Here is a 16552-nt window from a genome sequence, read left to right as displayed (position 1 = left end):
ACAAAAAAAAAAAAAAGTTAAGTACCTATAGTTTTCAGACACATAACATTTTTTTCTATCATTGCAACATATTTGTTTAAACAACTTAATCGTAGCCGGGCAGGCGATGAAATGTTTGGGTGTAAAAAGTACAAAAATAATAAAGCACTGTAAAACTTAACACAAAATTCAGTTTTCTCCAAATTTCAGATGTGTTGACGCACCCCTTCCCCCAGAGTTGAGTACCCCTAAGGCAGTGGTCTCCAACCTTTTTAAGCACAAGATCAGTTTTTGAATTTAAGTGCAATCCAGGATCTACCCTCAGACCCAAATACCCTTGCTCCACCTCCTCTATGCCCCTTATCCAAGATCCTACTCCTGCTCACTCTCTCCTCCCTCTCTCCTTTTCAGCTGGCAGGGGCAGAGGGTTGGGATACAGGCTCTGGTGTTGGGCTAAGGGATTTGGAGTGTGAGAGGGGCTCTGAGCTAGGGCATGGAGTTGAGGTGTAGGAGGGGGTTCAGGGTACAGGCTCTGTAAGGGAGTTTGAGTCCAAGGGGCTCAGGGCTAAGACAGAGGCTTGTGGTGTAAGAGGGGGTTCATGACTGGGGCAGAGGTTTGGGATTCTAGCTCCTGGTGGACATTTCTTACTCAGGTGGCTCCTGGGTGGTGGTGCAGCGGGGCTAAAGCAGGATCACCCCGGCCCTGGCCCTGCACTGCTCTCAACAACGGCCAGAAAACTCCCTCCACCCCAAGTCCTGTCCTCCACCCTCCCCCACATTAATTCTGTGGAGATAGAATACAGGGTGGGAGGGAGCATCCTGACATCAGCACCCCCTGCTCTCCCTTCCCTGCCCTGCCCAGCAAGCAGGAGGCTCCGAGGGTGGGGGTGGGAAAAACCAGCAGCTCCAAGGCAAAGGGAAGGAGATTTGCAGCAGTAAGGAAAGGGGCAGGAGAAGTGCTGTGCTTGACAGCCTCTTGGCCAAACCAGTCAAGATCACCTGTCAGAGGCTCCAAGATCTACCAGTAGATCCCGATCTACTGGTTGGTGACCACTGCTAAGGATACTCGTACCACTGGTTGAGAAACACTGATCTTAGTCTACAAGAACCAGGCCCTCTACATAGAAGAATCTGAGGTCAAGTCTACACTAAAGGGGAAGCTCGAAATAAGACACACAACTCCAGCTATGTTTGTTATAAAGCTGGAGTTGATGTACCTTACTTTGAGTTTCCCTGCCACCCCCACAGCAGGAGCAGGAATACCAGCCACCAAGGGGTGGGCCTCTGAATTTGATTCGGCAGGTCTTTCTACACCCACTAAATCCAATTCCAGGACATCAATCACAGCAGTGTTGATCTTCCCCCTAGTGGAGACATGGCCTGAATCCATCATCTCTGTTACTCCCAGGTAGAAACTACAGTGAAAGCTTTGTTATCATGGGGGTTGCCAGTTAATTAAACGGACTGGATAACAAACTTATTGCTCTGCTCGTCCTTTACCAGCAGATCCGACTCCCAGCAGTTCTAGGCAAACTGAAGGGCTGATGATGATGTCAGCCAGCAGTGCTAGCTGTCAAAAGCCCAGCACCAGTCAGCTGGACAGATGGGAGTCAGGCATGTGTGCCTGAAGACACAGTGATATCATGGCTGGGGGCAATGCTGGTTAACAAAGTTTTCTGGTTAACAGAATGCTGGATAAAGATTTCACTGTACTACAGTCATTTTATAAACTCTTAATATTATCAAACTGAACAGAGTTTCTTTAATTTATAAAGAAAATTGCCCCTTTAGATTGACAAGTGTCTATTCAGGGAAAAATATTACATTTCTTACATTGAGCAAACTGTGTCATTCTTTAAATCAGGATGGTATATTCCTCTGACCTGAGAATTTCACCCAGTAACATGTCTCTGAGAAACAGAAGCATGAGACACTGACATTTTGGAAAGTTATTCAAAAGCTTAACTTAGCTGTTGATTATTCATGGCCTAATTGCACTTAAACAATGAGACAATTATATGACTACAGTTCTATAATAAACAAAAAATTATTAATGTCCATAATTCCACAATCTTGTAAGAAATGTTGTGTTAAAGCCTAAAGCCTACCAGATCGGGATACATTTACATGGAATCATTGCTTCACAAAGGAACGAAGCACTTTCTTCATGGTGAAGCTTTATCATTTAATCAAACCATTACTAATCCACAGTTTTACCGTGACATTAATAAGAGGTCTGTTTATGCCATTTGGAAGCTCTACAATTACCAGCATATTTGTAATTGCCAGATAGGCTTTTACATGTACGAACTTAAGACATTCCAGCAAGTTATCGGCACAGAACTTAATATGGAAGAAGCACTTTTTTTTTTTAAACAAAAGTGCACTTTTCCAAACCAAAGGTCTTTTAAAGCACTATATGAAAACTATGATAATTTTATTTCTATTTAGAAATCTCAAACTTTGATATACTGAAGGGCTGGATACCCCAATGCTTTTTTAAAATTGACACTGAAGTATTTGCCCAGTAGGGAACCAAACATGCTTTAAGAATCAAAAATATGTTAAGTCAAAATCGCAGAGATGTTTTCACTCTTTTGTATAACTCTTGGTTTGCCTCACTTCCTTTGTGATATTTGTAGGGTTGTCAATGGACATGTGTTAATGCAGGGCAGGATTAATGCGTTAATTTTTTAAACATGTTAATCACAGGCGTTAATGCTGCACTGTTCCTTTGAACTGCTGCTCCAGCGCTTCAACAGGGCAGTGCAACATGGAGCCCAGGATCAACTGGAGAGTCCCCAGCTGACCCTGGGCTCCATAGCAGCTGCCCCTTTGAAACACCAGAGGCAGCATTTTAAAGGGGCAGCTTCCGTGAAGCCCGGGGTTAGCTGGAGAGTCCTCAGCTGACCCCGGGTTCCACTGAAATGCTGCACGGAACGCTTTGCGCTGTCCCTTAGAAATACCATCCTGGCTCTTCAAAAGGGCAGTGCTGTATGGAGCCTGGGGTCAGTTGGGGACTCCAGCTCATCCCAGGCTCCATGCAGCACTGCCCTGTTGAAACGCCACGGCTTTTCAAAGGGGAGGCATGTGCAATTAATCACAATTACATTTTTTAATCATTTGACAGCCCTAGATTTTTGTGCACCATCATCCTATACTTCACTACACAGCTGCCCACAGAGCACAGCAAGAAAAGGAAGATAATAAGGAAGAGTTGTTCTGGCATAAGAAACCAAAATTAGGAAAGAAGATCCAGAAAGAGAAACAAAAAGGGAGCAAAAGGAAGCAAGAGAAGAGAAAGCAAAATCATCAAAATAAATGTAAATTGAGTACATTTGTTAGTTAATAGCGGTGCTGAGTTTTCTTAGTACAGTAGACTTCTAATAATCCGGAACCTATGGGACCTAGGTGGTGCCGGATTATCAGATATGCCGGACTATCAGGAGGTACTATAAGCTGGGGGGGGGGGGTGCGCGCACGCACGCACGCACACACGCACACACACACACACACACACACACACACACACACACTATACGTTATATACTGTATATAAAGTGTTCGTAACCCTTTTTATTGTACATACTATATACAGTATACTGTAATGTTTTATTTTTTTAAGCCTTTTTTTTAACCCTTTTTGTTCAGTTCAGCTGCTGCCGCTGTTACCTTGTGACTCATTTTTTGCTGAAGCTCACTCACTAGGCTCTTGCCATTTTGATGCCGGACTATCAGGAATGCCGGACTATCGGGGTTTTACTGTAGATGGCTTGCTGAAATGTACATGTTGCGTAAGAAAGCCTTCAGGGTGGGGGTTGGTGAGGTGTCAAAGAAAAGTAAAGTATTAAGGATGTTAAATTGTAGATAATCAGCTAACCAAGTAGTTGATGGAAATTCCATTGACTATCTGATTAGTCGAAAAGTGGGCAGGAGTGCTTGCTATCCCCACTGCAGCTCTGCAGTTTAAATGTAGTAAGAGTTTGGCTCTTACTACATTTAAAAAGCAGAGCTGCAGCGCCGCTGCGTCTCTGCCTTCCCTGACCCATCCCCACCTGTGGAGACGGTACTGGAGGGAACCAGCTTTTAAGCCAGCTCCCCCAGCACCGGCTCCTGCTCCCTGCCCTCACTACCTCTGATAGAGAGATGGATTGGGAGGTGGGAAATGCAAGTACAGTAATTCCTCATTTAACACTATAGATGAGTTTCTGAAAATGTTCGTGCTAAGCGAAAATGTGCTATGCAGGGTCAATTTTCCCATTTAAAAAAATGGAAAAGGTGGGGGTTGCATTTCAGGTGGTGGTGGCGGCAAAGTCAGGTTTTTGTTGGTGCTGGGTTGTCAACATCAACAATAGATATCTAGCAACACAAGATAACTAGCAACACAAGTCACCGCGGTTTGTTAAAACACAAAGAGAAACACTTGAGTGAGGGAGGAGTGCTGTGACCACGTGTATTTATCCGCTCACGCATATTACCATTTTCACCAACTTATACCACTACGCGAAGTAGTCTGCCACTTGATTATTTTCGTGTTATTTCAAGGACGGTAATGTTATTCAAAAAACGTTCCCAAAAAAATCGTGCTATTGCGAAAACGTGTTAAGCGGGCACGTGTTAAACGAGTAATTACTGTATTCACCTTGACTGCTCTTTCACATCCCTAGGAAGTATTAGTGCAGAATATTACGAATTGATTAAAGAAACAAATAGCTTTCCTTATTCTATTCCTACAGAGCTCAACAGAATCCAAGCTCTCTAACTCCTTAGCTAGTTTATGTGGAAATATGTAATGCTATAATAAAATGTTCTGGAAAGGTTAAAAACAGTGACACACCATATTTAAAGAAAAACACCACAATGCAACGTAATAGCAGTGATGCTATGGTTCTCACCTATTCATAAATTAATCTCAATCATTAAAGCACAAATAAATTAAAATAAATCACTTATTTGGATATTAGGGCTGAGGTTATCAAAGCTGCCTTGAATTGGATGCCTAGCTACCATCATTTTAACAGGAATTTGATGTCAAGACCCTTTAAGTGGCTTTGAAAATCTGAGCCTTAATGGGCTCAGATGGATTATTTGATGATTACCTGCTCTGTTCATTCCCTCTGGAGCACCTGGCCTTTTGCTACTGTAAGAAAACAAGATACTGGGCTACAGGGACTTTTTATCTGACTTATGGTGGCTGTTCTTATGTTCAGCCCCGCTCTTAAGTTAAATTACTGTGAAGACAGAAAACTGATAGATAATTAAATGGAATTTAATTGATCTCTGACCTCCTGTCTTTCCAAACATCACAGCTGTGTTACTATGAACTATCAATTCAGATGGAGCTTTGTTACATGGATGACATGTTTACACAAATGGTGTTTGCTGCTGTTAGTATCCCCTAGGCAGACGTGCACCAGTCCTCCAAGAAGACAGCAACATCCCAAGCTATAAAGATGAGAGCAAACAAACTTACATATGGTACCATCCCTTTATCAAAGTGCTCAATATTTTGAAACAGCAGAGAATGAAAACCTTCTGAGTATCGAACTGAATAGGGCCAGATTCTTCATAAGCTTAATTCCTTTGCCTGTGTCACAATTGGGATTTTATGAATGTTGCACGTCATTTTTGTAATAATGAGTAGAAAGGGGGAAAAAAAAAATCACACGAGATATAAAAAACAATTTTAAAAAGAAGATGTGTCTTGCTTAGCTACTGTGCACTGCTATTTATTTCTATCAATTAAATGGATTTAAAACACTTAGACTCACCATTTAAAAATACAAATCTTAGACCATTTTTTTTGTGGGCAATGGTAACTTCACACTAATTTTTATTAGGACAATCTGAAAACCAATAATTATGCTACTGGGTGACATTACAAATCATACACACGCTCACATGTATGTTTTTGACATTTTCCATTAACATTTATTTGATCCTTCTTTCTATGCTGTGACTATTTCAACTCTTGAAAGCATGGAAACTGAAAAGACATTTTAAGGATTTCAGTGACTTGGAATAGTGAAATGAACTACCCAAGAAAGTATCCGATCGGTGTGTACACACAACAGGTGGGCAAATTTACAAGCATTTATATGCCCTGACCGTCTCCTTTGCCCAGGGGTGTCCAAACTTTTTTCAACGAGGGCCAGATTTGATGAAGTGAACATGCGTGAGGGCTGACCATTTTGCCTGACATTCTTTGAACCATTAAAATTAAATGCAAATTAACTATTTTATGTAAAGTTTATTGCAAACGGCATACTTTTCATTTCGTCACATGGATGACAAATCTAAACAGGTGTTAAATCACTCTGCCTTTCATATCTGAAGGCCAGATGAAAAAAAAAAATCCAGGAAGCTGAAATATGTCAGGAACATTGTAAAGTACATTACATATTATTGGTAATAAAGGTTGTCTGTCAACTTTTAAGTTCAAAAAATATGAACAGGAACATAACACAAAGTATACATGTTGTGTCCAAATATATTTATAACTGATTTAGACCAACTGACATTAACTGAGATTTTACAATGTATTCATCTCAATACATATGGATTCATTGGGAGCCATAAAAGATAGATATTGCCAAATTACCTGGAGGGCCATATTAAACCGGAACACGGGCCGCAATTGGCCCGCGGGCCGGACTTTGGACATGCCTGCCTTTGCCCAATTGTGATTTCTGAGAATAATGAAAAGTGTAATAATCTCTATGCATTTGCACTCCAAGTGCCAATCTTGTATATCCTATTAATATAAAGACCATCAAGTTGGAGTTGGAATAAATCCTCGCTTATTTACCTTCGAAAGCATGTTTTTATAAGCAAGTTACCATGCTACACTATTCAGACACACAGGAAAAACAAATCTGACATTTAACAGGGATGAACTGACTACTTCATCAAGCTATTTCTGACAAACACTACAAGTTGGACCTCCCTGGTCCAGTACCCTTGGTACCTGAGCACACCTAAACAAGGGAGTTTGCTGGGCCAGGGTAGGTCAGGCCTTGGACTCTCCTGGGACTCCCCTCCTGGCTGCTGGCCCGGGCCTGTGTGCTGCCACCAGGCCTGCTGGCAGAGCTCCACTCCCAACCACTAGCCCCACTTTGGCCAGAAGGGTTCCCTATCCCGGCTACAGGCCCCATTCCAGCCAGAGGTGATCCATGCTCCAGCTGGCCTTGTTCCATGCACCCGACCCCACTCCAGCCAGCAGTGCCCCGAGCCCGACAACCAGACTCACCCCGCCTTCCTGTCCTCAGCCCCACTCCTGTCAATGGGACTCTCTGCCCTGGCCGCTGGCTCCATTCCAACCTGCAAGGCTTTGCACTCTCCCTGCCCCTGGCCAAGAGCTCTGGTCCAACTCCCTAATCCCAGGCCAATGGCAACCTCTGCGACTGGGTCTATCTATAAGGGCAACATATATAGACCTGCCAGACTACAGATGTTGCTGGACCAGAGTGTCCAGGACCAAAGAGGTTCAACCCGTATTACAACCATACTTTTTGAACAAGTAGCTTTTTATTCAGAAGCCTGTGTCCTACCTTTATATCAAACATATTAGCAAAAATTTTAACACCTGCATTGTGAAAGGTCAAAACAGCAAAAGAAACCACAGAGAATTTATACTACTACTGCTGTACAAAAGAGACCTCACTCTAAAACTTCACACATTCTGAAAAAATCTGTTCTGCTCTTATTTCTAAAATTAAGCTGAAAACTAGGTACAATTTATACAGTTTAAAAATTACTCCCCGAGACCCTCACCTTTAATATGGAGGTGCAGTCCATGGACATTATTGGTCTCATGCAATGTTCCATCTTGTTTCACAACCACTCCTACAGAGAAAACTTGACAATAGTCCATTATTTCCTAACAGATCCTAATCTTGTAACAGCCTGCTTTTTCCTGGGTAAAAGTGTCTTCCCTCTACTCAAAGTCCACTTTTTACTTCCTTCACTAACTTTTTATGAACCTGTCTTTGCTAACTCACCTCTCCTAGATACCTGTATTTGATCTGGCTAAATCTGCCGCAAACTACTCAGGGCACAAGCTTCTGAGGTGTCTTTACTGTGCAGATTATACCACTGAAATGCCAACATTCCAAAGGTTATATTCCCCAAATGATCTATGTAAAAAAGGAAGACCTCCAGATTTTATAGTGAATTAAAAAAAAACCACTATCATTCTCACATATTACATATTTCACAATATGTTGTGTTCTCCTATCATCTCCACAACAGCAGACATACTAATCCAGAGTTGGTGGGGGTTAATAGAAATGGTAATCACAAAAGCATTTTAACATATCAAAGTCAAGAATAATATAAATGGATTAGCCAACATATTATCTATCTAGAGTCTGCTGTACTTGTAGGATATCTGTCTTGATGAGCCACATGAAGTCTGATCTATATAATAGCTGATTTGTTTTTAATATCTATAACTTCCAACTTCACTCATAACTTCTCTTCACGAACTGGAGAGAAGTAATCTCTGTTTACCAAATACAGTGCATTTTTTTAAATAATTGATTAAGCTACATTTCACTTTGCAGCACCCTCTCCTTTTAGTAGTTTCTCTATTAGGTAATTATTTCGCATGAAATACTTAACAGCACAACCAGGATTCAACCACCATATACGAGAAGCATCAGTACAATTCCCAAACTCCAAATCTTTAAAACAGATTTAATTTCTAATTTCTCCATTGGCTGTAAACTAGCACTACATTATTGTTGTTTACTAATCCAAAACTTTATTTATTCAATACAATTTTCAGTGTACATTATCTTTAGCATTTCAACAGTACTTTGTTGGAACAAAACCAATAGATGCTAAAATGTGGGTATTTAACTAATCGAGTAGTTGATAGAATTTTTACTGATTACTTGATTAGTCGTTAGGCAGCCCAGCTCAGTTCTGGCTCATGGTGGGTATGGGACCAAACCCAGCTGTGATTCTGCAATTTAAAAAGCAGTAGGAGCTGAGCAGCATGTCCCTTAGCTGCTACTGCATTTAAATTGCAGAGCTGCAGCAGGGTTTTGTCCCACATCTGTACGAGCTGGAACTAAGCCGGGCTATCTGCCTAGCTGGCAGCAGCTCCTGTGCGTGGGCAAGGAGGGGGTCCCAGCAAGAATTTGGGACTTCCCACGCACAGGGACTCTGCTTCTAAGCAGCCCCTGCCTGTGGCCATGGACAGGGGCTGCTTTGCCGTAGCAGTCCCTGTGTGCGGGGGGTCCCAACTTCCCACTGGAACCCCCTGCAGACAGGACTGTTGCCACAAAGCACCCTTTGCCCCCTGACGGAGGCAGCAGCAGGGACGGTGTTGGGGGGGGGGGGGAAAACCAGCTTTTAAGATGCCCCTCCCCCCCCCTCCAGGACCAGCTCCTCCACTCCCTGCCCGGCTGCTTCTTATACAGAGGCAGCAAGGCGGGGGGGAGGGGGAGCAAATAGTCAACTACTCCTTCACATCCCTACAACAGCTATTATGAAGAAAATGAACTAATCTAAATATTACAGAACACAATTACTTGATGAAAAAGACACACAAAAGGGTGTTATAAAGGTTGGCAGAGTTAAAATTTTACTTTTTTCCTTCTGTTTGGAAAGGATTTTTTTCCCCCTTTTGAATAAGTGACCTGTTCTCTTCCCCTACCTTCCTCCCATTATACATAGCCCAGCTACTCAGATAACTCTGCAGGCTAATTTATATGCAAAGACTGAAAATGTTTTTAATCATTTCATGTACAAGCTTCCAACGAGTTATAAACAATTGTGTTGTGATTTAAAACTAAGAAATAACTTCACTTAAAGAGACACTATTTAACATTTTTCTCATGATTATTTCATCTAAACATTATAAAAGGCAACTAAGTGTATTATACCATTAAGATGAATATATATCTTCCAGGTTTTTTAATTTGTGCCTGAGAGTACTTTGACATAATCAGTTTCACCATTTCTCTGTATAATCAAGCTTCCTCTTCTGTATATGTTCTTATGCACAAGAGAAAACATTTTTTAAAGAACCAGAAAATTAACTGTAAAACTAAAAAAAGTCAGTGTGACTCAAACACAAGTGTAAATTTAATTTAAAAAATATATATCTAGCTCACAAGCTGGTATTCCTTTATGTTTAAAATGGCCAAATACTAGACATTCAGACATGTCCCCTTCAATCTGCCCTTACTTCAATCTCTTCCCATTTCTATTCAGTACATATTATGAGGCATTTACCTCCAAAATTAATGGCGCTTGGGTGTCTCAGACTCATTGGGCAAGTTTCATGCAAAAGCCTCCAAAAATAATTCTCCTTGCAGAATGCCCACCTCGGCGATTATATTACACCTACTGTGAGAGGCCAAAGCCCGGACACAGGAGAAGGCTCATATCCTGCTGTACAAAACAAAGTGTTAAAAACAAGAAACATAAAAATGTAATAAGGGTAAATCTTGCATTTATAATCGTGAAAGACTAATACCCATTACAAATCACACATACAAGTATCTCTATTGAGCTACTGGCTAGAGTTTAACTCAGCAGCTTTTCTTCACTGACAATGTTATAAAATTTTTAGCAGGTTTTAATTTTAAGCAAAAAATTCCTTTAGTTGATATTATAGTAGAATGGTTTAATTTTCAGAACTTGATTACCCATATTAGAATTTTACCAGGATACTGAAAGTAACACTCCTATTGACATGCCCTCTTTTGATATTACAAGCAGTTTACAGCTTCCAGTTTTATATCTCATCTGAAATACAGCACCTATAGCTTGTCAGTGCCCTCTATAGTCATGATGAATTCCTAATGAAGAGGTGATGTACCATCTATTGAGTCACCAACACCATTTCCTACTGTACCTGTTTTCTCCTTGGAGGGCTTCCATCCAAAACCAGAGCCGTTCTTGCAATCTAAGATCTTACAAGATCACATAGTCCAAGGTAATATGGCTGTCTAACATAGCCATGAGGAAACACATTCAGTATGGCAAGTTTCAGATGAGAAGTCTCATTTAGGTTTATAGCTGCTGGTACTAAGATATGTAGTAGATTATGCAGAGTGATGGAATGCATTACACTATGTTCTATAATCCATTTACTGCATTTTAATTCATCTCACTCATTCATGTTAATAGAAGAATTAAGATACTTCTATTTTAGGCATGCTTTGAAGCACAATAACGTTGGTAACCTCAGTGTCGGGGACCAGAAGTGAATAAGATATAAATTAATTGGCAATTAATTTATTAGAGCTTTTCAGACAGAGGAGAAAAAGTATGCCCAATTTTCCTCTATGAATTACTTGATTCAACTGATAGTCTCATGGACTTCAAAATTTTCTGATAACATCCACAAAGTACTGGCATCATTACAGGAACTAGATTAAGTTTCTGGAAATTTGAGGACTAAGTTTATTATGGAAATAAAACTTTAATGGGCTGATACAACAATATAATGCATTAAATACTTAAGTTTAAAAAGACTACTATTGTTTTAAAAACCTCAATCTGTATTATAAAGAAGAGATTTACATTACATACTGGTAAACTGGGCTACTACTAAGATTCAGGAAACAGTTATTTCATTTGAAAAATATTTTCACTATGAACAATAAATATATTTGCGGGCTATACTGGATTACTTTTCTGCCAAGGGACTTCTGATATTTCTGTCAAGTCCAGGTCATCTTATATTCCTCTCTCCCTCCTGAAGACTAATTATGGAAAACACCTGCCTGGCTGAGGACTATTTGGAGCAAATCAGTGACAATTACTACATCAATGTGAAGATGTGACCACAGAGCAAAGCAAGGCACTTGAGCCTGTACCAGGGTCAAATAAGTGAACCCACAAAGACTGAAACTAGTAACCTACATGGTACAAACCATGATCATCATGCTGCTGGCATTTTTCTGAATTTTAAACATCCTGAATAAAAGCTTTCTCCAATAACAGTTTTATTTTACTGACATTTAATTATAGAGTTAAGGGGAATTATTGGTTGTGATATAAACAATACAACACAATAGCATGTATCAGAACTGGCTGCAGCTGCATGCTTCTTAGCGCAATGCATAGAGATATTAGTTTCCTAGAAGACTCCTTTTTCCTTTGGCTTCACTTGTCCTTGTGCATTTTAAATATAGTCTATCTCAAAAGACCCACTTAGTTAATTATGCTCAGTAGCATGCTCTGAGAAGCCAGCCATGAAAGTAGAATGAATAAAATACTATGTTAATACAGTATTACAGCTGAGATTTTTGAACATTCTTTTCTGAAAATAGTAAATTATGAATCCCACAGTAAGAAAAATGCGACCTTCTTGTGCCTACAGACTATTTATCTGTGTATCCTACTGTGCTCTGCACACCATAAGGTGAATGATGGGAGATTTACCAGGAGGGGGCTGGAACACTGGCACCTGAAGGTTCCATAGCAGTTGAGCCAAGAGGATTTGAGGAGCAGGCAGTGACAGCACCAGGAGCATGGGAGACAGCTTGGAGAGAGATGAGAGAAAAGCCAAGATAAAATACAGGAAAAAACACAACATGGTCAGGGACACCACAAAGAAAAGACCAGAGTGACAGAAGCCAGAGAGAAAAGTGGCAGAGGGAGAAAAGCTGACACAGAAACTTCCCTTAAAAGGTAAGTGGGGCTTCTGGATAGCCTTGTTCCTGCACTGAGGGGAATAAATGGTTCGAATCCTGACACAGCCACTATTTATTTATATTAAATACTTCATTTTTCTCTGTCAGACTACCTCTCATGGGGTACTAAGACAGCTCCAGCTGACTTTCATACACAACACTCATGCTACCTTCTTTAGGGACAACAGTTATATTTCACTCCACTCTTGTCATAAACTGTAACCATTTTTAGCTGGTAAGAGTTCAGTCATGGTAGATCTATCCTAGAATAAGGGCTTGCCTTCACAGAGACAGTTAACTTGAGTTACTCTACTCATGTTAAACTAATTCAAGAGTGGACACACTGTGAACCACACGCTGCACTCAAACTACACAGAGCAAATAGCATAATTATTTGCTATTCCCCTCACTCTGAAAATCTAACTCCAGCTTTAGCCTACAGCACTTAAGTATCAATCCCAACAGGCCAGCTAGTTCAAGTAAAGCATGACTTAATTCAAACTAGAGATTTGTGTGCATGGATGGGAGTCAGGTTAAGGGTGACTAGAATTATACCTTGAGTTAAGAAGGTAGTGAAGTGCTCAGATTAGTTCAATGGATAACTATGAATGTGAAGGTTTAACCAGTTAATCAGTAAGCCTCACTCTGAATTGGTGAGACTTACCAGTTAAGGTTAACCGGTAGGGCCGGATCAGCTACTTGCCCCTAGCAGGCCCAAGCACCCTGAAGGCAGGCGCTACTCTGTCCAGGATGCCAGAGAAGTTCCTGTCCATGGCAAGCCATGGCACCCCTCTCACCCCCTTTTAAACAGTTAACTGATTAAACAATATATTTAATCAGTTAGCCAATTAAAAGGGATTATACATCCCTAGTCCTAACCACATGTATATTTATGCTGCAATCAGAGATGTAATTGCAACACATTAGACATACCAGGCTACATTTAATCTAGCTAGTCCTGATGCCAATAGCAGAGAGCATGCAGCAGAGACCAGCATGGGCTAGACACTCAAGCTTGTCTTTGAGAAGTTATACCAACTTGTCATACCAAGACTTGTCTTTGGGAAGTTAGTCCACACTGAATCCCATGTTGACATGACTTCACTGCTATCAGCACCTGTGCTAGGTAGATTAAAGCTAGCATGGTATGTCTACAGTTGCACAGCAACCACAAAATCCAAATGCAGTGTAGACATATCTTATGTGCTCATAGGCTGTGTCCACAGTAGGACTGAGATTATGGCAAGAAAATTTGAAAAAAAAAAAGACATACTTTCTGAAAATGTTGTTTCAAATACTAGTTTCAAATACCAAATATCACTAACCAAATAAAGCAAGCTACTATTACTCTATTTGTTCTGTTTACTTTGTACAGTTTACTTCACTATGTATAGTCCAGGAATAATAAATATTGGTTAATTGAATAGTCAATTGACCTCGTGAATTCTTATCGGATACTCAACTATTCTATAGTCCCGGGGGTGAAGCCAGCAGCCAGTGTGCTCAAGCCCTACTCCTGAGGAGCTCCCTTCCACTCCGTGCTGCTGCTTCTGTATCAGAGGTGCCAGGCAGGAGTTGGTCTGCAAGGGGAAACAGTTTAAAAAACAACAGATCCCCTTGCGTACTGGCTGCCTGTCGCCCTGCACTGCTGCCTGACACAGGTGGGGTGGCAGCAGCCATTGACCTGAGGGGGAGGAGGGCGGGGAGAGGTCTGAGCTCCTGGACCTTGCGCGAGCTGATACTGAGCTGGGCTGCCTGCCCGCCCACCTATCTCCTAATACACTTTAAATGCAGAGCCGCAGCAGGGGTAGGTCCTGGACCCAATGGAAGCCGGGACTGAGATGGGCTGTTGGCCATCCTAGTAAAACATTTACTGGTGGGAGGATGGGGGGGGGGGGGGGGGGGAGGCGGACACGAGACACACACAGTCTATAGCATTAACCAGTAAACTTTTGCTTATTGGTTAATCAAATATACTATTAGGTCCCTAATAGTCAAGTTCTACCTCCTCCCACCCAACTAATTCAGTTTCTCCACTACTGGAAAATCCAACTCCCCAAAATAGATGTTTTTAAAATATTCAGAATATAGTACTCAAGAAACGTTTCCAACTGGATTTTTTAAATTAGCTAATTACAAAAATTCAAGTTGCCTGACCCTCTAAACAAATGACTGTTAGTACTGCTTCCCTGACCAATGTGAAGTTCTTCAGTTTCCCATTTTAACTGTTTGTTTATATAGACTTTTTTTTCCATTGGGGGTGGGGGAATGGAGAGCTCATCTACACTCAGCAGGATTTAACAGCACACCTATAAAATCCCTGTGCAGGAAATTCTTATGTATACTGCATTCCCCTACCTAAGACCACAGGAACAGCAATAATCAGTCAATGCTTGAGAAGTTCCCTGTTTGCACCTCCGATTTCTTTGGGCTTACAGTCCAACTTCAGGTTGGTCGCTCTTTTGAATAAGTGTCTCCAGCTGCCTGTCATACAAGAATAATTCTCATGAAATACAGCTAAGGTTCTAATGACAGAAGTATCAACAGTGCAGCTGAGATTTTTTTCCTCTCTATTCCCCTCTTTAGGTTAAAAATCTCCGTCTCTTGTGCAACCCATAAGACAGAGTTCTTCTATCTCGCACTTTTCATTCTTTCTTGATTTCTGGAATTTTCCACTGGTGCTAAAAGCGCCACCTAGTGAGTGTGTACACTAACTGCATAGTTTGAACAAGAATTAACTATTTCCTTACCAATTGCTACAAAAAATATGTAATGTTAATAATGTTCACATTTTAATTTACTGTGCAACATGGCCAAATTTTCACTGATTTTGGAACCATAACTTTGAATTTCCTGACTTGTGTTTAAAATCTGAACTAGAATGTCACATTAACTTAGTATCAGATGCATCTCACGAAGTGGGTCTTTGCCCACGAAAGCTTATGCTCCAACACTTCGGTTAGTCTATAAAGTGCCACAGGACTCCTTGCCACATTAATTTAACTTTATGGTTTTTTAATCAAAGTTGTTTCTCTATTTATTTGATCATGCAAACATTTAAATATGCAAAGCAGGACTCTTTCTTATATGCCCTACAAATTAATAGCCAAAGCTGTCCACTCTGTATGACACAATATACTTAAGTGTACAGGAAATTTGAAATTGGAGGCACCAAAAATTGAGAAGGTAGATCACCACATCTATGTAGCTCCTTGAATTGATCATTTTAAATAGCCACAGAGATATACTGCATATCCCAATAGCAGCAGAGAAATCAATATGAACTGCACATGCTTGGTATGCCATTCTCACTTGTCCATTGCTACTTCTTAAAGACTTTTACGCTGAATGTAATAAAGTGTGCGAGTCTCAAAAGGGACCATTATTTTCTTATACCATAATTAGTATATAGTTTGATGAGTGGAAAAAAAGCTAAATGAATTTTCCTAAAGCTTTTGAAAATAATTCTCCTTTGGGCTGAAACTAAATATGAAAAATCCCAGAGCAAAATATATTGTATACTCAGTCATGTGGAATCCTGAAGTGCTCTCACTTGCTGTTTGGAGCATTCTAAGAAGCATCCTGACACCTGTTAAGAATCTAAAGAGCTTACAAAAAGACATTTATTATTACAAAGTGGCACAGAAATCTTTCTAAATTTAAAACGCAGAAACAAAACATGTACTCTGCATACACGCGATTTGATGTACAAATCCACTACACATTGCTGGGGACTGCTGGTGAATGATGAGAAGCAAAGTACTGCACAGTGTGCATATACTGACATACATACTGGAACTTTACAACCTTGTCAATACCCCAGCCAATGTGTGATATACTCCTTAGATAGTGGATATATATTAAACTGATAAACTAACCAGGTGGCTAGATCTTAGCTAACAGGCTCTCTTTACATT

General features: G+C 40.6%; 1 protein-coding gene across 9 annotated transcripts in view; it reads right to left on the bottom strand.

Annotated features, from left to right (window-relative positions):
* ADNP (activity dependent neuroprotector homeobox) overlaps window positions 1-16552 on the bottom strand; it is a 65365-nt gene that overhangs the window by 38531 nt on the left and 10282 nt on the right. For 2 of the 9 annotated variants that reach the window (XM_006129446.4, XM_006129444.3), the window contains exons 1-2: window positions 10225-13880; window positions 7753-7824 (exon numbers count right to left, since the gene is read on the bottom strand). The exons of 2 other annotated variants lie outside the window; for them this stretch is intronic. Coding sequence is in view for 5 of the 7 variants with exons in the window: in XM_006129444.3 (XP_006129506.1) it covers window positions 7753-7824; window positions 10225-10261 (109 nt within the window). In the remaining 2 variants the exon portion in view is untranslated. Of the gene's footprint in view, window positions 1-7752; window positions 7837-10224; window positions 13881-16552 lie in introns of those variants that run through there. 5 more of the 9 variants (XM_006129445.3, XM_006129447.3, XM_075901194.1 and 2 more) reach the window with 4 other exon arrangements.

Source organism: Pelodiscus sinensis, chromosome 18 (assembly GCF_049634645.1).
Source record: "Pelodiscus sinensis isolate JC-2024 chromosome 18, ASM4963464v1, whole genome shotgun sequence".
Classification (NCBI taxonomy): Eukaryota; Metazoa; Chordata; order Testudines; family Trionychidae; genus Pelodiscus; species Pelodiscus sinensis.
The sequence above is the reverse complement of the archived record's forward strand: the minus strand, read 5'-3'. Positions and strand labels throughout refer to the sequence as shown.